The sequence below is a fragment of the Patagioenas fasciata genome, chromosome 4 (assembly GCF_037038585.1).
Source record: "Patagioenas fasciata isolate bPatFas1 chromosome 4, bPatFas1.hap1, whole genome shotgun sequence".
NCBI classification, from domain to species: Eukaryota; Metazoa; Chordata; class Aves; order Columbiformes; family Columbidae; genus Patagioenas; species Patagioenas fasciata.
Window position 1 is genome coordinate 55592093 of NC_092523.1, and position 23888 is coordinate 55615980.

The 23888-nt window shown below is 41.9% G+C and overlaps 1 protein-coding gene across 4 annotated transcripts in view; it reads right to left on the bottom strand.

Annotated features, from left to right (window-relative positions):
• ANTXR2 (ANTXR cell adhesion molecule 2) overlaps positions 1-23888 on the bottom strand; it is a 125354-nt gene that overhangs the window by 27012 nt on the left and 74454 nt on the right. For 2 of the 4 annotated variants that reach the window (XM_071807930.1, XM_071807929.1), the window contains 2 exons: positions 23113-23193; positions 10176-10592 (listed from right to left, as the gene is read on the bottom strand). In XM_071807930.1, the coding sequence (XP_071664031.1) occupies positions 10545-10592; positions 23113-23193 (129 nt within the window). In that variant the 3' untranslated portion in view covers positions 10176-10544. Of the gene's footprint in view, positions 1-10175; positions 10593-19124; positions 19198-22204; positions 22207-23112; positions 23194-23888 lie in introns of those variants that run through there. The other 2 variants (XM_071807931.1, XM_065836686.2) reach the window with 2 other exon arrangements.

A 23888-nucleotide genomic window follows, 5' to 3' on the forward strand; every position in this document is an offset into this window, starting at 1 on the left:
CTCTGATGACTCCACATTCATTTCCTCAAAAACAGGCAGTTCCACAAGATTTCAATTCGGCACAGCCCAGTTCTCTATGGATTGATACTCTGAGAGCGCATCAGCACAGATACTTCAGTGCGACCTCAGGGGTCTCGTCCTTCCAAGGAAACACTGTAACATCATCTTTTTCTACCTGGCCACTTTTTCCATTAAACTTAAAGGAAATGTGACATTGTGAAACCTCTACTTTGCTGTAAAATGTGCCAGACTCATTCCATGCCACACCTGTCCCCTCCAACACTGCTCAGCACCATCACCTCCGTCTCGGCAGCAAAACCAGGCCAAAATGTGGAATCTGCATGGGAAGACAGCGGTGGAAACGCCTCCTGGAAACCTTGCCCCAGCAGCCACTCTTTCTTCAAAATGGCTGATATGGAATGGAGTATGGAATGGTGAATGCTCGGTCTGCATAAAACACCTCCACCTCCATTTGCAGGGGCATTTTCAACAAGTGGCAGTCCAGAGTCTCGTCAAAGGAAGAGACAGAAACAACTGGACAGTTTCAGAGGAAGCCATGGCCATTTTAGCTAAGTGTGCAATTGCATTTTCAACATAATTAGGTGCCTAATTGTGCGCCTAAGCCTAGTTGATGTATTTGCACGTGTATCTAATTATGATTTATCTAAAAGCTCTCTGACCATAATGCCTTGCTCTCCAATCTAACAGAGGTATTCATAAAAGTGAGAGGTGAGTTTGAGGGGTTGCTTTTCCCTAGCTTTTATTTCAAATTGAATTCCTATTTATCTTGAAGTTTTTTAAACCATTTGAGCTGGCTGAGCAATAGGAGAACTCCAAACAGCAGTATTACTGGAAGACAAGCATGGTGCTGCACAAAGAGCTCTGGGAAAAAAAAAAAAAAGAAAAGACAAAAAAGAAAAATTCCAGGGGAAAGGCCAGGGTGAGGTTAATAAATGAAATTTCTATTGCAAGGCTTGGAAACGATGCTGATGTTGGACTGTCCTAGTGGTGTGGAGGTCATGCAGTAGGAACTTGTACCAGCAATCACCAAGGTCAGAAGGGATCTTCTTCCAATAAATGTTGAACAATAGCTGCAAAGATGGCAGCTTTTGTTGTAGGACAGAGAATCTCACAAATGTAATATATAAGATCATCACAGCAATACAGTTTGTGCTGCCTTTGTGAGCAATGTAATCATTTAAACTTTCCCAGTGTCTTTTCTAAGGCCAGTTGTGAAAGGCTACAGTAATCTTTTTAGTTCACTAACTGCAGGCCTCATTGAAAAGAGGCAAAACAAAAGCAACATGGATTTTTTTTTATTTAAATTGCATTTCTTTTACTTTGATAAATTCTCAGTATCCTCTCTTCAATTACTCAGTTGTCTTTTAACATGACATTGACTTACCTAAGATCCCATAACATTCTCAGGACTAACTAGGCTACCCAGCCAGGCAGTGAGACCTCTTAATATAAACTGCACTATGAAAATGTCTATTATTTTCCTTCAGTGAAACACTTTTTAACCTACAGTATCCAATCATTCTTTATGGTGTATGATGTCAAAAACACTTACTGCACAAGCAGAGATCTGTGTTTCTTTTGCCACAGACAATAAATCTTTAGTGTCTTCTCTTGATATGCATCACTCCACTTGATCTCAGGAGGCACTATATGTCTCTCTTTCCCTCTGCCTCTTCTAACAAGGTCACTTTCTAGTGATGAAGCAACTTTTCCAGAAGGTATAGCATTAAATAATTAATATCTATTGATAATAGCTTCCCAAAGCAGTGCTTTAAAACTCTAATGCAGGCTCTTCACAAACTTACAGCATGAGGAACCCTTAAAATAAATTTGAGCAGCATGCCTGAAAAGATCATCTTCAAAAACTCGAAATGCATAGGACTAAACTCAACACTGATCTAAGGAGATCTGTCTCCAGTTATGCCAAAAGGAAATTCAGCTCTTCCTCTCTTCCAGTCAGTATTATTTTACTACAGGCCTGAGAAGGTACAGTCACTCTAGTACATATAATCTGCTCTGAGTAGGAAAATACCAACATCGCCTGTTAATTTCACTACTGCATGTATAGGTTCTGTAGTAAATGTCACAAGTGTTAGGTTACTTAGGAAGATGCCTCTTATCGGAGGACAGACCATGAATCACAATGGGGGAAGAGAGAGATCCTAAATAAAAAGTCCTAGTGAACACAGAGCCTGATTTCCTGTTGGCATTACTCTATTTACTTCTAACAGTCATTTCATAACTGCCAAACTAGCTGTTTCAGGTGATTTCCAGTGCAAGCAATGTTTGACAAAAGCACAGAAAATACTATATCTGAGCATGTACTGGGGAAAAAACAACAACAACAACCACCAAAAAAACCACCAAACAGGTTATCGGTTATCAGTAATTTCTCTCAGTGCTTTTCCTGTTTTTCTGCTAACTCTACAATCATTTGGATGGGATCTGCATTTAGCTCAGCCAGCAGGTGACTGGTTTGTTCATCGGAAGCAAGGTTCAGACCACAGAACTGAGGTAGTTGGCCTCTGTCTCAGGCTGCCCTTTTGGAGGGGTGAAGAGGAGGCATACCATCTCCCTAGGGGTTTATCAGCAAAGAGGAGACAGTCAAAGTTCCTGGGAATCAGCTGACTGAGCCAGCTCAGCCAGAGCCGTGAGCAAAATCTTGAAGCTACAGCAGTAAGAAAGAGGGTTTTCTGGTCGCGTTTTCGATACTACAACTCGGAAGTCCACAGCAGTCCTTGCAGGGGTGGCTGACCTGGCGTGGCCATTACCACGGTGATAGTGCTCACACCCCCACCCTCGTCTTGAAAAAGCCTTCAGGAGGTGCTTCATCAGGTGCTGAGAGGGGAAGCACCTGTGAGGTGGTGAGGCCCACCCACACTGTGTTGCAGCAACAGGTGTGGTTGCTCGTGCAGTAGGGCACAGAGGTTCTGCCATCCTTGCTTGTTAGATATCTCATCTATTAGCAGTGTCCTAGACTGCTGCTGGCCATGGTCTCCTCCAGGAAGAGAGCTTGCCTGAAAAAGACTGTGGTGACTCAAACAGAGACCTGACCCTGAACCGTGGCTGTTCAGGTCTCTGGCTGTGGGGAGTGCCAGAGCCTGCTGCTGCTGGGGGAGGGAGGCCAGAATTTGACCTGTGTGAGGTGTGAGCAGGTGAAGGATCTGCTCAGCATGGTTGCCAAACTCAAGGAGGAGGTCGAGACACTAAGGACCATCAGGGAGTGTGAAAAGGAGATAGACTGGTGGAGTAACTCCATGGTGTGCCAGTCAGAAAGGCCTCAGGGGGATACCCCCAAAAGGTGGCGGACCCCCTGCCTTGTCGGGCAGAGGTGGAAGACCCACGACAGCCCCTGCCCTGTCGCTGTTGCGCAGAGGTAAGTGATCTAAAAGATGAGGAGGATTGGAAGCGAGTTCCTGTTTGGTGTCACGGGAAACCCCCCTCCTACCTGCTTTATTTACCCAGGTGCCCCTCCATAACAAGTTTGAAGCCCTGGAGCTTGAAGAGCAGGTAGGTGAGGACACGGTGCAAGATCCACCTACAGGGACATGTAGAAAGAGGCAGTCAACTCCACACCTCAAGACTGCCTCTGACAAGAAAGAAGGGTGATTGTAATAGGCGATTCCCTTCTGAGAGGGATGGAGGGCCCAATATGCAGAGTTGACCCTCATCATAGGGAAGTTTGTAGCCTACCCAGGGCCTGGATCAGGGATATCACCAGGGCACTCCCTGACTTGGTGCACCCAACAGACTGCTACCCACTGTTGATCTTCCAGACAGGTGGGGAGGAAGCTGCATCCCGCAGTATGAGGGGAATAAAGAAAGACTTCAAGGCTCTGGGACAGATGGTGAAAGAGTCTGAAGCTCAAGTGATTTTCTCGTCACTCCTTCCATTTTTGGGTGACAACGTGGGATGGAATAGAAGAATTCAATCTGTAAACGATTGGCTTTGAGACTGGTGCTACAGGCAGGGCTTCGGATTCCTTGATAATGGCTGGATATATAGGACACCAGTCCACACAGTGATGCGTGGGAATGGTTTATCCCTCAGGGGCAAAAGGATGCTGGGTCACGAATTAGCAGGGCTCATTTGGAGAGCTTTAAACTAGACTTGAAGGGGGATGGGGGTCTAGGTGGGCTTGCATCAGTGGGGCAGCATTCTAGAATTGATGGGAACTGGGAGGCCTCCCATCCCCCTAGGGTGAAATCAGTGTGCTCAGCTCCCTCCCTGAAATGCTTGTACACCAATGCACGCAGCATGGGGAACAAGCAGGAGGAGCTAGAAACCTGTGTTCAGACAGGAGACTATGATCTGGTGGCAATTACGGAGACATGGTGGGACAGCTCACATGACTGGAACATGGTCATGGATGGCTATGTCCTGTTCACGAAAGACAGGACAGCCAGGCGAGGTGGTGGAGTTGCTCTTTACATGAGAGAGCAACTACAATGTATTGAGTACTGTCCGGGCACAGATGAGGAGCAAGTTGAGAATGTATGGGTGAGAATTAAGGGGCAGGCTGGCAGGGGAGACACTGTTGTGGGTCTCTATTACAGGCCACCAGATCAAGATCAGGAAGCTGATGAGGCCTTCTACAGGCAGCTGAGAGCAGAGTCAAAATCACAGGCCCTGGTTGTGGTGGGGGATTTTAACTTCCCTGATGTCTGCTGGAAGGACTACGCAGCCAGCCAGCCACAGTCCAGGAGGTTCCTCCAGTGCATTGACGATAACTTCCTCATGCAAAGGGTGGAGGAGCTGACCAGGAGAGGTGCACTGCTGGACCTCATCCTCACTAACAAGGAGGGTCTGGTTGAAGCAATAAAGGTTGAGGGCTGCCTTGGTTGCAGCGACCATGAAATGGTGGAGTTCAGGATCTTGTGCGGCAGGAACAGAGTAGCAAGCAGAATTGCAACCCTGGACTTCAGCAGGGCAAACTTTGGCCTTTTCAGGTAATTGCTGGGGGAAATCCCATGGGCAAGGCTGCTTGAAGGTAAAGGGGCCCAAGATAGTTGGTTAGTGTTCAGGGACTGTTTCTACCGGGCGCAAGATCAGAGCATCCCGACACGTAGGAAGTCAAGGAAGGGAGCCAGGAGACCTGCTTGGTTAAACAGGGAACTGCTGGGTAAGCTCAGGTGGAAGAGAAGAGTTTATAGATCATGGAAGGAGGGGTTGGCCACTTGGGAAGAATATAAGCCTGTTGTCAGGGGATGTAGGGAGGCAACTAGGAAAGCTAAGGCCTTGTTAGAATTAAAGCTGGCACAAGGGGTCAAGGACAGCAGGAAGACCTTTTTCAAATACGTGGCAGATAAAACTAACACCAGAGGCAATGTAGGCCCACTGATGAATGAGGTGGGTGCCCTGGTGACAGAACATACAGAGAAGGCAGAGTTACTGAATGCCTTCTTTGTCTACCCTGCCGGAGGCTGTCCTGAGGAGCCCCGTACCCCTGAGGCCCCAGAGGAAGTGAGGACGGTGCAAGAATTTGCCTTGGTTGATGAGGACTAGGTTAAAGAACAATTAGGTAATCTGAACATCCACAAATCCATGGGTCCAGATGGGATGCAGCCACGGGTGCCGAGGGAGCTGACTGAGGTCATTGCTGGACCACTCTCCATCATCTTTGCCAAGCCTTGGGAGACGGGAGAGGTGTCTGAGGACTGGAGGAAAGCAAATGTCACTCCAGTCTTCAAAAAGGGCAAGAAGGAAGACCCGGGTAATTATAAACCGGTCAGCCTCACCTTCATCCCTGGGAAAGTAATGGAAGGACTTATCCTTGGTGCCATCTCAAGGCATATCAAGGATAAGGGGGTCATTAGGGGCAGTAAGCATGGCTTCGCCAAGGGGAAGTTGTGCTTGACCAACCTCATAGCCTTTTATGAAGATATAACGAGGTGGATAGATGATGGCAGGGCGGTGGATGTGGTCTACCTTGACTTCAGTAAAGCATATGACACAGTCTCCCACAGCATTCTCATAGCTAAACTGAGGGAGTGTGGTCTGGACGATTGGGTAGTGAGGTGGACTGGGAACTGGCTGAAAGAAAGAAGCCAGAGAGTCATGGTCAATGGGGCAGAGTCCGGTTGGAGGCCTGTATCTAGTGGAGTGCCTCAAGGGTCGGTGCTGGGGCAAGTACTGTTTAATATATTCATCAATTACTTGGATGAGGGAATAGAGTGCACTATCAGCAAGTTTGCTGATGACATGAAGCTGGGAGGAGAGGCTGATACACCAGAAGGCTGTGCTGCCATCCAGTGAGACCTGGACAGGTTGGAGAGTTGGGCAAGAAAAATTTAATGAAATATAAGAAGGGAAAGTGTAGAGTATTGCATCTGGGCAGGAACAACCCCAGGTACCAGTATAAGTTGGGGAATGATCAATTAGAGAGCAGTGTAGAGGAGAAGGACCTGGGGATCCTGGTGGACAGCAGGATGACCACAAGCCAGCACTGTGCCCTTGTGGCCAAGAGGGCCAATGGCATCCTGGGGTATATTAGAAGCGGGGTGGTTAGTAGGTCGAGAGAGGTTCTCCTCCCCCTCTACTCTGCCCTGGTGAGACCATATCTGGAATACTGTGTCCAGTTCTGGGCCCCTCAGTTCAAGGACAGGGAACTGCTGGAGAGAGTCCAATGTAGGGCAACAAAGATGATTAAGGGAGTGGAGCATCTCCCTTATGAGGAAAGGCTGAGGGAGCTGGGTCTCTTTAGTTTGGAGAAGAGGAGACTGAGGGGTGACCTTATTGATGTTTATAAATATACAAAGGGTGAATGTCATGAGGATGGAGCCAGGCTCTTCTCAGTGACAACCAATGGTAGGACAAGGGGTAATGGGTTTAAACTGGAACATGAAAGGTTCCACTTAAACTTGAGAAGAAACTTCTTCACAGTGAGGGTGACAGAACACTGGAACAGGCTGCCCAGGGGGGTTGTGGAGTCTCCTACTCTGGAGACATTCAAAACCTGCCTGGACACATTCCTATGTAGCCTCATCTAGGTGTTCCTGCTTCGGCAGGGGGATTGGACTAGATGATCTTTCGAGGTCCCTTCCAATCCCTAGCATTCTATGATTCTATGATAGTTTGAGGCTCTACAGGGGCCAGGACAGCTCTTTTTATCAGACTTGATTTTTTTTTTTTCTATTTGTGAACGTTCATCTCTTCAATACTGATCTTGCAGCTGGTCTAGCAGCCAAAGAAAAAACTTAATTTATAACTGTTAGTTGCTTCATATAAACCTTGTAAAGATGGAGCAAGAACACTGGTCACACATGTTCTACCTCGAGTGTCTTCCTGCCCACTCAGGTGAGCTTCACAGGATGCAATCTGTGCGAAGATGCACGTGGTCCAGGAGTTGTTAAGACTCTACCATTAAACTAGAGGAATAAAAGGATGGATGGAGAAAATGAGCTGTGAAAATACATGCCATCTATTCCAAACTGCAAAACAATCCTCTGTTAAAATGATGTTGAGAGTTATCTCACAATTTGGTGAAGAGTATGCACATGCTAAGGACATCCACTGGTTATGAAAGTGCGAGTTATGCCAGCAAGGCACAAAGTGACAAATTGTGTAGCACCTATGTAGCTCTCAGAATCAAGATGTCCCAGGCACAGGACCCACAAATCCAAAGAGATGGAAAGAACTGGGTAAAGACCTATTAAGAGGTTTCTCTGTATAGAGCTGTGGAGCATGGTACAGCTCATGAAAGCACCCAAACCAGACACCTTACCTGTTGATGATGATTTACATCTGACAGGGTTCAGGAAGGACAATGGGGCAGTCTGATTCTCACTGATGTAACTTAACTATCACCTGAGCACTGATGTGTGCATGCAGAGGTGAGCTGTGTGTGTATCTATTGCACACAAATGTACATGCATAGAAGCCCAAACACAAAGAGAGTCAACATTAGTTTAGCATCCGGTCACATGTCACTTGTGTGTTTGGGCTGGCTAAGAGGAGAATGTGTGTGAAATAGGGGATGACATGCAGTCATTATTCCAATGGGATACTTATACAAGGAACAAGGATGGCTGGGATGAGGTCTCAACTGCAGGTCATTAATGCTGACAAGGCCTGCAATCAGCTCCAGCAGCTGGCCCCCTCCTGAGTGGGCTGATGTTGCAACCATCTTGTCTCCAAGGAGGCTTGAAGACACATGGCTTAGGTCTAATACAGTAGGTAAAGCAGATATTAATAAAATTATTGTTCAGAGTCATCTTAAGAATAAAACCTTTCATTCTAACACTAAGCAGTGCACATCTTTGATAAATACATGTGATTCTATAGATCAGTCTAGTCTGGCACAACATTTGACTTTTGTGCTGCGTACAAGGTAAAAATGTCTGTGCCTTAAGCTCCATGGTAAATAAGAATGTATTTATTAAGCATTTACACAAGACTTACCAGCATGGTGTTGCACATGTGTGTTATTATCACATAGAAGTAATCCAGTAATCCCAGCATTTAAAAATTATACCTGCTTCTATTATCTAGTGACCAATTGACCCTGGTGTAGCAGTAAGATCCCTGGGACTGGAGTATACTACCAGTTGGCTATTACTTAGAGTGACATTCAGTTGCACTTAACAGAACTATGGGAACAAGGCTATTTATGTTGCATTTCCTTTGCACCAGATGTCCTTGTCTCTGCTTTTAGAGTCTAACTCTCCCATTTTCACCCACTAAAACCGGAATGTGAACTCTACTACCCCTATCAGCAGTCTTCAGTTCCTAGCCATTGTTCAGAGCTCACTAGAGGCATCTTTACTTCTCCCATCCCCTAGTTGGCTTCGCATTCATTATTTGGTGTTCACATCATCTCTACAGAAATGTCAAATGCTATCACTGGCTTCATTCTTTATTGCATCCTTGTCCTCAGAGACTGTAACCCTTAAAAACCTGCTGCCCTATCTCTTGTGTCTTAATTGCCACCACTGTCACTTGGGAAAAGCACTGCTGCTTTGCCCAGAGAAGACATGTTGCATTTAGTGAACCTGCGACTTGTATGTGTGGCAGTGGCCCAGCTGCTGGCAAGTGCTGAGTGGAAATAAAAAAATACCCAGTTGAAAGGCATGCTTGCTGTTTCTCTTATAATTTCCTCCTGATTTTGTTGAAGTGTCTCTTATACTCCCACTCTAATTAGCAGCATTTATATCTCTGTTGTGATTTTGCTGGAGACACTAGCCCGGGAAGCAGATTAAAAGAGATGTCAGAAAACATCTGAGTGTCAGTCAGTGCAATCCCGCACCATCCAGAGCAGGAAAAGAGAGTGGGCAGACCCTTTTCTGCTGTGAGTTGTCCTTGTGCTTTCAATAACAATAAGGATTCGGCCCAGCTCTCACAGAGAGAACCACCAGAGTTGCTTCTGAGCAGGCACCAGGGCCCATACACGCTGGTCTTTGGAACAGCAAAGGTGGTGTGAGGTGGCTGCAGCATGAAGTGACAGCAAGTTCAATAAACAGAAGAGGTCTTTCTTGCTTAGAGATTGATCAGTGTTGCTGTCATACACTACGAAGTGTGCTAAGACAGTTCACAGCCTCATGTTTCTATTTTGTAACTATCTTCTTGAAAATCAGAGGTGATGTGCAAAGTAAACAGGAGTTTTTAAAAAACAAAGTACTGTAGTACTCCAGAGAAAAGAGCTAACAGACATTCCACACATCAACACCACCACCTCAGTGGTACGGCAGTTACCATCTCGACCATGGCAGCAGGGTTCACAGAGCCCATTGAGAGGCCCGGTCCTGCAGCCCTCACTCAAGGGGCGCAGTTTTCATTCATCCAAATGTTTCTTAAAACTCCAGTAGGGAGCAACTGACTGTGACTAGATCAGAGATGCACAACTGGGGCAGATTTCTGTACTTCTACCTTCATGAAAACATGTGATGGTAAAGCATGCTCTCATCAACAAAACTTCCCTGATATAGTGATAAAGTATTCTGGTTTTCTCCTGACTTTTTCTGAGCTAATGCCTATTTTTTCCCCTACGCAGAACATTTACAGTTTTATAAATCAGGAAAGACTGACATAAAACATGCACCAAAACATGCCTAAGAGAGTATTCATAGAGTGCCAACTGAGCGTGTGGCTGACTTTTTAAGAAAAGGGCTTTAATTACAATTAACATAGGAAATATAAATTTAAATAAATAGGAAGAGTTATTTCATTTTACTTTATTTGGGCTATTGAGATATATTAAAACTGAATTTTTCAGTGCTTACATTTACAAGTTGTTACCAAACCCTTGCCACCACTCAGTCTTAAGTGCAGCATTGGCAACCACAGATGTAAGTCAGCAGCAGGCACAATTACCCAGAAAGTTGAGTTTTATCATGGAACCACCTTATAAACCAGGTATAGCAAATAATTATTTCAGCTGAAGGCTAGTTATGTTTACTACTCCTCAGACAAGCCCTTGGAGGAAATTTTGCAGTCCACACTGAAAACTATTAGGTGTATATTTTAGTAATCCAAAGTGGAAGGCAAATGGAAGGCTGGCGATTTGCTGTGAAAGTCAATTTCCAGCTCACATCACTTCACACAGGCTGAGAGGGAACAGGTTGCATGAGCTGAACTAGAGTAATATGGCAGGAAAAAAAGGGGTTTCTTAAATACAGACCAACTTTTAAAAGTCAAAACGTAGAATTTCACTTGCAATTTGATCCACAGTTGAAACATTCATCTAGCACAGAGAAACTGGCTTTTATTCAGTAAAAACATATTACATTTGGTAAGAAGTTAAAACACAAAATGGTATAAGGTGCTATTCCAAGATGGATGTTTTTGTGCTGGTCATTGATTTGGCCCTGACTAGGAACAGTGCTAATCAAAGGTAATTAGCCTTGATACTCCTAGGGTCAGGTCCACAGAGACTAGCCTAAAACTTTATGGGGAGAGCTGGACTTGAAGGCATACAATCAATTTGGAGGGGAAAAAAGGGAGGATAAATTGGATTTTAGTTTGATAGGCCAGAAACCTTTAAAATGCTTCTACACCAAAAAAGTAAATGCTAGGAGCAGGAAGCACTTTCAAGGCAAAAAGTATGAATGTTGTGCTGTGCTCACTAAGATTAAAGGAATAATGCAAATCCACAACAGACAGGTAGGTATTAACAGCCCCCTATATATGCAAGTCCTTGATATGCCTTTGCAAGGCCAAACCTATTGAAATTTGCTTTTCATTTTCTTTCTCTCTCTGTTTCTCTTCACCAGAGTGGGGAGAATGGTAACTACTTTAAAATATCTGATGTGGCTAATTCATTAAAAAGGGTAGAGTCAGTGACAAAAATACCATGGTGGAGCTAATATCATGCCAGTTTCTTTCCAGTTAGTACCTACATCCATTAGGAGTTTCTTTCACTCTGCTGACCACAAGACAGTGTATACCACTGAACTTTTAAAGCCATAGGATTTGAGAAACTAGATGGAGATATCACAGAATTCTAATTCACAGACTCCTAGATCCAACGGAAACATAGTCCATTATATTCCGTTTTTCCTTTACATGCCTTTCTTTGTTACAAATGTCATTACCAGAGGGAGAAACCATACTTGGTTGCTATCATAATCTCAATAAAATGCTCTGTCAAGTTCATTAGCCACCTATGATCTCTGACCATCTGCTTGGGGTACATCTATGTCGTATTACCAAAGGGCACCGATGTCTACTACTCATGCTTGGCAGGTTGTTAGGCTTGACCCTGAATATCATTATGAAGATGACTGCACAAACAAAAGGTCATTCCCCTCCACTGCCTGAGATACAAACTGACTATTAGCAGGCAGAAGTCTTATCCTATGATGTTATTATTTTATTAATGAAATTAAATAAATGACCTGTGACTACTTGTGGTTCAACTGTGACAGAGACTCTGGGTTTAAGACAGGCAAGCAAAGCTCTCCAGCGGTGAGGGCAAGTGCAGCAGTCCACGCTAGCTGGAGAATGGAGCCAGGAACAGGGTAAAAAGGCAACACTGACATAAGAATGTCCCCTAAAAAATAGTATCTCTCTCCTGGGATGAGCAGTTGTTTCCTAGAGGCAATTCTATATGATTTAGAGACCTGCTACAGTTTGTTACACTGGGGTATATTTGGGTTTGCTAGGAAAGTCTTTCCACAGAACGGAGTAATATCCTAAGAGCCGTGAGGCTCTTCTGAAAATGTTCGGCCCTAAATAATCAACTTTCTTCTGGGATAGTATTCTACAACTTCCTAAAGATACCTGTCCATCATTTTACAACCATTCCAAATTCTAGCAGGTTTTATGTTGTACTATGATGTAAAATAAAATATCATACATCTACTTCGGCACAGAAAGATATAAAATGTGCTTCTAGCTACTGTGCACTTCCACTTGAATCTATCCTCTCTGATCAGCCAGTAATGTTTTGCATCCAGCAAGGAAATTTATATTTCAGACCATTAAAGAATTTCTGTTGTTTCCAGTGGGGGAAAAAAAAAAGTGATAATGAATTCCAAGAAAATTTAATAATTTTTAATTTGACCAAACTGATTTAACTTGCAGGGTTTGGATTACTAGACTAAGTATTAAAGATTTTGTGTTAAATTTTGTGTTAAAAAACTACAGATAGAAATGTGTATAAAAAATAAAGTAGTCCTTATATATGAACGAGAAATCCTGAGTCCTAGGGTACAAGCAACACAATGGTAATTGTAGTACTGTCCTTAGAGGGTTAAATCAAACATTCAAAGGCTGTAGTCAGTGAAACTGTTCCCTTTCATCTGGCTAGCAGTCAGACAGAGGCTGTTTAAGACAGACGGTGAGATTAGCTCATTTAAACTTAAGTGATTGATGTTCATTTAGCATTTTTGTCTGCCATAGTTATCAGAGTTCATTTCAGAGTGACTTGAAAGGAACGTATTTGTATGCATCCATATATACTTAGTGACATGAAGCAGCATTAATAACTCCATTACTTGTAATTAAATTAACTTTTCTTAAGATTGTGTTTAAATTACATGAAGGCTGTAACGCAAGCCATCAAAAAGCAGCACATTCAATATTAAAATTAAATGTTAAGGCTGAGGGCATGCCATTATGTCACACTGTTGAGTGACAAAAATCAACTGTACTGAGACATTCTAATTTATGGATGGATGTCAGCGTCAGCCTTAAAGTATAATGGGTTTGGCAACATATGGCACAGTCACTTCTTTTACTAAGTAGAAATTTCCCCTTTAGACAAAGCCTACAAACAGATGAAGAGGTGTATGTTACTTGAAGGTACTTCATAAAGGTATTACTGTTGAGCTGTTCAGAAAATATTATGGCCTATGAAGACTCAGTCATTTAAAAATGCTAATAGCTTGAGCGTTTAGGGCTTTTTGCTAATTCTTAATGGATCTGTAGTTTATAATGTACTTGCCAAAATTCATTTGAGAACAAAAATAATTTTGAATTATAGGAATATAGTAAAAAGATCAGAAGCAATAAATATAGGGTTTTATAATTTTTTTTCTTTTTCTCCCCACTGTCTGCCTCTAACATATAATTGCACCATTCAGCAGAATGTGTGCTGTAGTCCTTCCCAACTTTTTATCTTCTTGTTCATTCCTTCATTGTGCAAGAACTGTGCAATCAATGTCAAGATAATTGAACAGTTCCCTCACCCCGCCTTCTTTTTGATAATGTTGTATTAAAGCTAATGAAAAAATTTGCATGCATGAAATGATTAGCATGCGCACCTGCTTTCAGGCTTCAGATCCTCTTGTGTCGATATAGTGAGTATCTGGCTGGGCCTATTTGAGCGTACTCTGAACTCAGCTACAACTTAGCACAAGCTTATAATAAACTCATCTTAAGTGAGTAAACCTCCTTGAGGCTGCCACAGGTACCTGCAGGTGATAGTAACACCTTCAAGGTGATACATAAACTCTCACTTTGTAAAAATAGCCTTGACGTTTTCTTGAGTCTTCCCTGTTGGTTAGAGAATTAGAGCACAATGAAGTCAAAGGAAAATGAGCCTATTTCTTTTCACCTCATTCTGTCACCAAGTTTCCTCTCTAGTTCCTGGTCAGTTGATTTCCATCGTCACTCATCCCTGCTGACATAAAGTATTTGTACTAGTTTTCCTCCAAATGGCAGTGAAATGAGTCTGAATCTTTTAAAACATGCCAAATCACTGTTGAAGAACACTGGGACTTTTCACTCCTATGGCTATGGAGAATCCCATCTCTGATAAACTATACCATTCCTAATAATCTTGGGCAATTTGAATGATTAACGCATTATTTTTGCTCAAAATAAAATATTTTCATTTAAATGTTGTCAAAAAGCAAATTCACAGAGGTACGGATACAGAGCTAAAGAAAATTCTTTGCTGATTCTGTGTGAGCAATCGAAAAGCTTCTCACCCGCTCTTGGGGTTTGTGGCCTACAACATAGTTTCAAATTATTTTAGTTCTCTCTCTTTATCTGTGACTCATAGTGGAAAGGCAGATGTAGAGCTATGTCAAGGAAACATGGTCATTAAATTAATTTCATTCTTGGACTTCAAATTTGTGACAGGGTGAAAAAAATGATGCCACTGCCTGAAATTAAGTTCTGACCTCTTCTTGAATCTGCCAACATGGAGGTGTTCCTGACTTAGACCAAAAATCCCAAGACACCACAACAGTGCCATATCAGTAAGATACCTTCTCGGGATGTTTTTGTTACCATGCTGTTCCTTCTCAGCAAAAGCGTCTCACATGCAAAGGGAAAAATTACAGCCTGATTCAAGTAGCTGCTGAATGCCAGGTACAAAGCAGGACTTGACTAATAGTCACATAGCACAGTAGTCCGAATGAAACTATACAGGCTGCTCAAGATGAATGTGTTGCAAGAGTAAGAAGATGTAGGACATATACCATAAGTTTTCCACAGGTAGGACTCTGATAAAGAAATGCCTTAACAATGAGTCGAAATGAATTCCTTTTTAAGCGCCAAAATACTCTGGAACTAGCCAGCAGTTAATTCCTGTGAAATCCAAGTTCAAGCAGAAAACCACAGCAAGTCTTTGGCAGGTGGGCCCTTTTATGGGATGCCACTGGGTGATGGTGCAATGGTTGGCATATCTCTAATTAGGGAAGACTGGATGCAATTTACTGCAGAAGATGAGCAAGAGTTGCACATAACAGGTTCAAGAGGCAACACAATACCCAAGAAGGACATGACGGAATAGCTTGCAGATTGTTTTATGTGTTCCTCCGTTGACAGAGATCCCTACAGCACTACAGCTGCCTTTGTACAGACTAGTTTTAGGTGTGCCAAGTGATAGATCTCCATTTCCCAGGAAAAAATGGGAAATTCTTTGACTCTGTTGTCAGGAAGTCCTCCTTGATTATAGGCCTTTTTTTCCTCTTCCTAAAAAACAGTAGTTAGGCCCTTTTCTCTAGTCTGAGTTATCTCAAACCAGTCTTACTTGTTGTGAATGCTTTAAGAGCACACTTTTCAGCTCCTGAGTAACTAAGCAGTTGCTTTCTTATGATGTCTGCATTTTGCTTTGGAAAGCCAGACACAGTGTGGCCTAGCATGCTTAGTAAGAAACAGGGATCTTCCACTGTCACTGAGGACTTGAAACAAAAGGCTTCCTCAGCCTCAGCTCTATTTCCATACATGAGATTAATCATGTAAATAATCTTCTGTAAAGAAACGAAAGACTGCAGAAATTTGTAGCACAGTTTGAATCTGCACAAAATTCAAATGTCAGGACTCTGTCACAGCATTTTCTTCCCAAGTTTATATGCTTAAATAATAATTCAGTATTTGCTCCTGCATACAGTACTTTGGTAAACGTCAAAGCTGTGTAACTGGGATTTATCACATAGGCAGCTATGGATAGCTGGACCTCTATCCATTCTGGCTGCCCTACAGTAACTTTTTAAAAAATAAGAAAAGGGAAAAGTGAAGGCCTGAACCTTAACTCATCAAAACTGTGAAAGATAAAAATGATAATGATTCTGTTTGAGACATGTATGTGTCTGAATGGCCAGAGGCACACAGCGATGTGTGCTGCACTGAAGTTAAAACATTACTTAAATCTGCAAAGCAAAGATTTCCATTTGAAAGATAATACAGATAAATGGCGTATATAATTGAAACAAATTGATATGCATATCAATATAAATAGAGGTATATATGTTTATTACGTAAATTTAACCCATGTGCAGTGTTTCATTTTAATCACATTTTGTTAAAGAGTGTGTGATGCCTCTGTGCATGCAGATGCTTCTACAGATATTTGTATGCATATATACATATAAGAGTTTTTCATACAGAAATGTATGTGTGTGTAAATTGTGTGAATGTAAATATAAGATAGGCCATATGTCCCAGAAGTCCTAAAAGAGCATCTGATGTTGATATGTAGACAGTGTGTTAAGGACCTTCCTAATTAATAACCCAGATTAAAACCTCTTGGCAATCAATTAAGATTAATGACAGAAGTCACTCTCTATCCCCTTCCACCCGCATCTCGGGCTGTGAAAACCCTGGGTTGTGAAACTTTAATCCTGTTATCTGCTGCTTTCTTCATCTGAAAAGCCTACAGATTAACACAGCAGACATTATTGAATTTACAACCAGCCGCTCGGACAGCTGCCCTACTTTCAGCAGTTAATGGAAAAGGAACTAATCTGGTTAGGAGCACAGGACTAGTTCATAAATCTGGGTGCCCAAGACAGTTAAAGCTGTCACGTCTCTTCTGGAGAGCGGTGACCGAATTAACCTGTCAGCTTGCTTCTTGCTGCTTCTTGAAGGTAGCCGGTCTCTCTGTAAGCCGGACTAATGAGATACTCGACATTAACATAAACTACATCGGCCTTCCCTATACGTAAGGGCTGTGCCCAGGCTAGGAGCTGTGTTTTATAGCTGGATTTGGTTCACTATATACTGCCCTCTCTTCACTGGAAGCCAGACAGTGATTTAACTGGTGTCACTGCAAACCATGCCATAAAAATATGCTTTGCAGAATTAAGAAAACAAATTTGTTTTTTCCCTTTTGAATCATGCCCAGTGAAACAAACAGTTATTGAAAAAAACTGAACTGCCAAATGAAATGTTTTGGTTTTAGTACAGCTTGGGACCGGGGGAAGAATTGTAATGCTCTTTAGGGTAGCAGGAGTGGTACTTGACAGCTATAGCAAATTCATACTCCACCCAGAAAAGATTGACTTTTCCATTCTTAATAGGCATTATCCCAATTGCCAGCAAAGGTGAGGTTACCATGATGGCAGGTATGGTTTATTTGTTGCATTTTAGGAGGTCTAAGGCACTCATCTTTCAGATGTAAACTAATAAAGCAAGAATAATTCTGGCTGCACACTCTCCTGGCAACTCAGCTTTTTAAAATGCTCTTTTAAAGTGTATCATTGCTTCACAAAAAGTACATTCTATGCTGGCATGACAGTACTTCCATCAGGTCCATGACCCAAGTATATAGCCTGCTGTTGTCTACCCTGTTTCCCCAAAAATGAGCCCTCGCATGATTTTTCAGGATTTTTGATGATGCTCGAAATATGAGCCCTACTTCAAAAATAAGCCCTAGTTACGGTTCATAAACAAATCAATTTAAATAGTGTCCAGGTAACTATACATGTAAAAAAGTAGCAAGTTTTGGAGCAAAAATTAATATAAGACCCTGTCTTATTTTCAGGAAAACAGGGTATCAGCAATGGCAACACTACAGGTGAAGAACCACGCTTAGCAGCATGGTACTGCCGCCAAGGACATGCACAAGGTCTTTTAGACTCTGTGGGAGTAACGGTCAAATTGGTAAAAATGTCATAACCTTAACCCTGACAAGTAGATTTATTTCATTCATACAAGTGTTCACACTTACGAATTCTGAAGGCTTATTTTAAAGAGAGGAACAGTGCTCATCTGCACAAAGGGAAGGAGTGCCAAAAGTGACTGCCTACCTAGATGGGAAAATATCTTTATTTCTCATGACATCAGCGCAACGTCATCTTTTAATAAAGATGATTACTGCTTTCATTGATTGACAGCTAGCAAATCTAACTATTAAGATATTACCTCACATAACCACTCTAGGTAGGATGGAGCACCTGAGAGGTAGACAGGCTGGACCCTCCTGGATGTCAGCCTGCAATCCAGTTTTAACAAAGTGAAGCTGTGATACCCATTTACGATGAGCATCCTTTTGGAGGAATTACTACTACTGACATGTTTTAATTGCAGAATATTCTTCTGGGTCATCAGCACAAGAAAATTCCAGTAAGCTCATAATCATGCTTGGTTCTTTGCTATCAGTTGCCATTTTAACAAAAGGGGCAAGTATGCTCTCCAAAAAAATACTTTTTCAGGAAGGCCAAGGGACGATTGTTTTTCTGAAGTCTTGTTCAGTGCTTTACTCACCAGGATGCATTGCTTTCTCTTGGAGACTGACCTCTGAATTCAGTCTGAATAGGCCAGGCTAGACAGGGCTCTGACCAGCCTGATCTGGTTGAAGATGTCCCTGCTCATGGCAGGGGGTTGGACTAGATGAGCTTTGAAGGTCCTTTCCAACCCAAACTAGTCTAGGATTCTATTCTATGAAATGAATACTCTTAAATGTTTTCTTCCACTTTCTGTAACAGTGAACTTAATAATTGTAATGGTAATATGGGTCTATTCTGGAAGTTTTAAGAAAAACTTCGGCTCCAGTTCAGCTTTTAGCTCTCAGGTCTATACAGACAAATTCCCACTGGAAGAAATGGCAGAAGGTATATTTTGGCAGAAAACACTTAAGGAAAGGAGATGCTCTTTAACTGCTTTTTAATCTTTCATACTTCCTAACTAGTTTTGCATCTTCTTTACCATTGCAGGAATTTAGAAGATCCAATATAAACATAAACTTTGCTATATGAATGATACTGAAGTTTCTTTTTCAAATTCTCAGTCAACAATTTTCTTTAGCATAATAATTTCCATGTTCTACTAAAATATTGCTATACCATACTATCATTTAACAAGGAGCTTCAGTGAACTGAGTTTTGCATTGTAATACAACTTCTTGCTAGGTGCAGTTTGATTTTTAAAACTTTTAAACAATAAAGTGCACTGCTTCAAAGTAGCCACGGTAATCTTTCTCTAACTGTAACTTGTTATTTCTGTACACATTTCAACAATTTCCAGTGACTAAAAAAAGCCAAATCACCTTCATTCTCTTGAAGGAGGTCCTCCGCAGTTAGAAAACGGACAAACCATTCAGATTTTAGAGAATACAGAAGTAAACAAAAAATCGTGCTATCACTAGTCTTGTTCTTGTTGCCATTACGCTGTAGGCAAGCAAACATGGCTAAGTGAGTTAGAAAGCACTAAGTTGGTAATAGCGCTGGCATCTCTGCTGCAAGGGTGGATGACGAGCTGCCAGCTAAACCCTGTTAAAGCATTGTGGGGAGCTGACAGTTGGGGTACTCCTAGGCACTGCAGCTAGTCTTTCGTTTCAAAACAGTCTGTTTTCTCTCAGTGTAAAGCACTTGAAGCCTCAGCCTTCTACCCATTACTATTGCACTCTACAGTTGACAGACTGTGCTGCTGATGTAGTATTTTCTGCTTATGCCCAGTGTTGGAATTACTGAAGAAACACAAAGGGAACAGTAACATGAGCCTCATTTCAGAGAGTAAATTTTGTGATGCTAACAGAGTCACAATGCAGAATATAATTATTTTGTGTGCTTTGAGATGCTCACAAAGTAACATTAGCTTAAATAGATGTTTCTATTAATCCTGAGGCCATTATTATAAATGAATCTTTAAAGCAAGTAAATGGTAATAGGCTTAAAATTAAAAACAAGTAAAAAAGTCATCCTTTTTACTAGGCTGTTTTGTAACATTAAAAAAGCTTGAAAGTACTCAATAGTTCTACTATAGAAATTCTTCTAAAATTAGTTGCAGGGCTTTTTCCTTTACCAGTCGTGGTATTTGCATCCTGATAGCACAAAATCTTAAATGCAGGTGCCATAGGCTGTCTGTGGACTTAAAGCTATTTATGTGCATAAATCTGCACAGGATCAGAATCTCAGCCAGTATCAAGCTGCACAAAGCGACAAGGTCATGTAAAGAATTTGAAATGCCTACAACTCAGAAAATAAACACAAGAATTTGGATAAAAGAACAAGACTCTAACATGCATGTTGTGAACCTGTGACAAGTTTTCTTCTCATGTAGTAAAAAACTTGGTGGTAAAGATATTTCAGTAGAGAAACAACAGCAGATACTCCTCCACCATGCCACCCTAACAGCACCCACTATCAGCTCTGCTTCCTAGCTGAATGGAACGCTGAGGACTGAAGGTTGCCATACCCTCAGTTAAAACCCTCAGGCAGTTAACTGGTTTGTCAAAGTACCCCAAAACTAATGTGCTTCAATCTTCTTTACCCCTTTAATTAAAAAAAGGAAAGAAAATATAAAGAGGAGTATGAAAGTAAGGTAATGCATCATTTATAGATTTTGTTGTTAGTGCAGAAAATGAAACACAGCTTTGAAAACAAAATCTCCTGCTGCAGATTCTACTATGTTTGATGGGAGCCCTTCAAAAGAGTTCATGGCTTAATGGAGGCTGTTTATGTGGGGACTTCGATCTGTACCTGCTGTCCCCTGTCACTCCCTGGAAACTTGGCGGCAGATGTTGCAGCATTAAGTTGTCTCTGAAGTGGCTCTGTGTCCTCATCTCCCCACCACAACAGAGTCAAACTATGTTAGATCTCTTTATTTGTGCCTGAGGCATGTTTGGGAGCACAGCTGTGTCCACCCCCACTCTACCTTTAGTGTTTCAGCCCCCAGGCGGCAAATGTGAGACCAAAACTGTTCTGCCACTCTTAACTACATCTGCTGACAATCCTGCAGCCTCGCTGCAGGCTGCCAAGGACCTGTGCCTCTGCTCGAAACAGATGTCAGCAGCAACCTGCTAGCTCACACCTGTATAAGCTTCTCTAACCTCATGGATTGCTAGCTGAAAAATTTATGACTCCAAGGACTTCCATCCACAATCAAAGCTTCTTGACTAAACTGTGTGCAGCCCTCAAACTGGGCCACCCTTGGTATTACCTGGCAACATGGAAGAGGTGGGAGAGGAGAGAGAGAGGGAAGAAAAATCTCACTGTGCTTTGATACTTCACGCTTAAATTTCAATTACTTGATCAAGGACTTGAATTCAGCAGTGAATTCTACAAATGTAAACTACCAAGTTCTTAAACAATAAAAGAAGAAAAGAAAAAAGAAAAGAAAAGAAAAGAAAAGAAAAGAAAAGAAAAGAAAAGAAAAGAAAAGAAAAGAAAAGAAAAGAAAAGAAAAGAAAAGAAAAGAAAAGAAAAGAAAAGAAAAGAGAAAAGAAAAGACAACTAGGTGGCTGCTATTTACCATAACAATGCTTCTGCAGTATGTCTATGTATATCTCACTGTACATACACTTGACTGCTCATCCATTCACTGACTTTAACCCGTCAGGGCACAGTGCAGGAGCTGTACCTAGCAAAGATTTAACTATTTTTTCCCCCGAGATATGAAATACTGTGCCAGACAGAAACTGCCTTCCTAGAGTGTTACAGGTTTAATGACCGTTGGTTTAGATTTTATTCATCAGTACAATTCTACTCCTTTTTTCAGTGGGGATACCAGAGATTCTGTTCTCTGTTTTTCATAAACCAAGACGTTGGTGTCTTCCTGTCACATCCAGAAAAGACAGATGCCTGACTTCACAATGGCTCAACAAAGCCTTCCCCGCCATGGCAGTTTTTACAGTAACTACCTGCCTTTATGGCCAGAAATCCTCAAAACAGGGCTGGACTGACAATTTTTTAGCCTGTTCAGGCACCATTTCTTCTACGTTCCTATTTACATTCCATTCACCTGTTAAACTATATTGCAGTGTATATTTTGTATGTAGATTTATTATTGTTAATTCAGTTACTTGTAGTATGTATTATCCACACACAGAGTAAATAACTTGCCAAGGTAACAAATGGAATGATAACACTAGGATTTGACTGTGTTCACTATTTCTACTATTGCACTTTTGTCATTCTGCTTCTTCCAACACTTGTCTTCATGAAATCTTACCTTTTCTTCTTCCATTAGAACAGTACCAAACTTCATCCCCATCATCAGGAAAATAATCTAAATACCGACTATCTCTCATTTTCTCAAAGGTAACTCCCTCCCTTTAACCTCTTTAACCTCTCTAACCTCTCTAATTCTTATGTGTCATCATAAAGATGCATATGTGGCAAAAAAGCATTCTTGGACACTGCTGCTTTGTGCTATGAATCTGATCTGTCACACCCATCTGGGGCCAGTTTATTGAGAAAAGGTTGCCATCTCAGAGGAAACAGTTTGCTCCTATGTCTCTTTAGATGTGCCACAAACAGGAATCTGAATGGTTCCAGTAGATTTGAAATACCTTAATGATACATCAGTTCTTGAGATAAATGTTAACGTTTAAAGTAATACTTTCTTAAGGAATAACAATCAGAAATACACTATCTAGCTTTACTATAAAAGGTTCAAATAGTCACTCTCACTTCCTCTACTTCCCAGTCATAGCTGTCTTTGTAGTGGAGGCCACTTTTTCATGGGTCATGAGTGTTCTAGAAGAATGGATTGTCTAAGAAACAAGTTTCCTCACTTTTTTTTTCTATGAAAGTCACCTTTGGCATGTAAGTGCAAACGTAGGTGAAGCAACTTGCATGAAAGCTATTTGTGGTCATGAAATTTTGTTTTGTTTTAGTATTATGATAGTCAAATTCTACTCTTATAAATAGCTGGAAATAAGAAAGATTTGGGTATTTGTTACAGAGAGTGGACACTGCATGAAGTCTGTGCTATGTTACTGTTTTCCAGCTGAACACACAAAAAACAGCCTGTGTTCAGGAGATCCGTGTTCCTGCAGCATTACTTTGCTTGGTGAGCGTGATGCATCTTTCAATATACTTTGTTTTCCCAATGCATTATTTTCCTTGTTGTGCCATTCTTTCAGCTGCACTGTTTGCTTTAGTTAAGGTCAAAGAATTGCCAATGTTCAGCAGCTGCTAAAGCCTGGCTGTAACATGCCCCTCTTTTGCTGACTCTAGCAGACACGTTCACCACATACAAACCTCATCTCCTTGCTGTGGTCGCATCAAAGAGACTCTGTCATACTGTCTTCGTAACAGCGCCCACAGTGCATCAAGTCGACCCTGTGGCAACAGAGCAACAGGACTTTGAGTGTGATAAAATCAGTCAACAGAGAGTACATCACACATGCTGAGTTGATGTCCAAGGAGATCCATGGAGAGATTTACTGGCAGAACTGAACACCAGTTCCTCAGAGCTGGATAAGCAAAGTATAAACCTAGGCTTGTGTCACCCACACCACATAGCTGTGGTGTTGCTTTTTCCCATTGGTGAATGCAAGGTAATCCACTATCACCTCCACTGAGAGCAGAGTAGCTGTGATCTAACCCACATTTATTTTGGAGTGATTTAGAAGTAATATGTTTATTTGCCAATACCTGGGGCTGATTTTGCCACATGTCCAGCTGAGATTTCTCCCACATTAATGTGTTTGTTTTTACAGCATGTATACAGCAAGGTTGTCGCTCCCAGGAAGGCTCAAACCTGCTCAGCACATGGTATACAGCTGACTTGTGCTCTGTGCTGATTCTAGCAGGTACTGAATGCAGCAGGTTCACTGGGAGTGCTCAGACTGCCTGTGCAGGAACATGCGCAGCAGCTCTGATGCTTGTCAGAAGCATCCTGTTCTGCAAAAATGGGTTGCAGAGTGTGCATGTGTGTGTGTGGACAATTGTCCTGGTTTTGTTAAAAACAAGTTTCTCTTTTAGTGAATTTGCCTGTCAGCTAAAGCCTTCATGTTAGCTGCATTTTCCTGGAG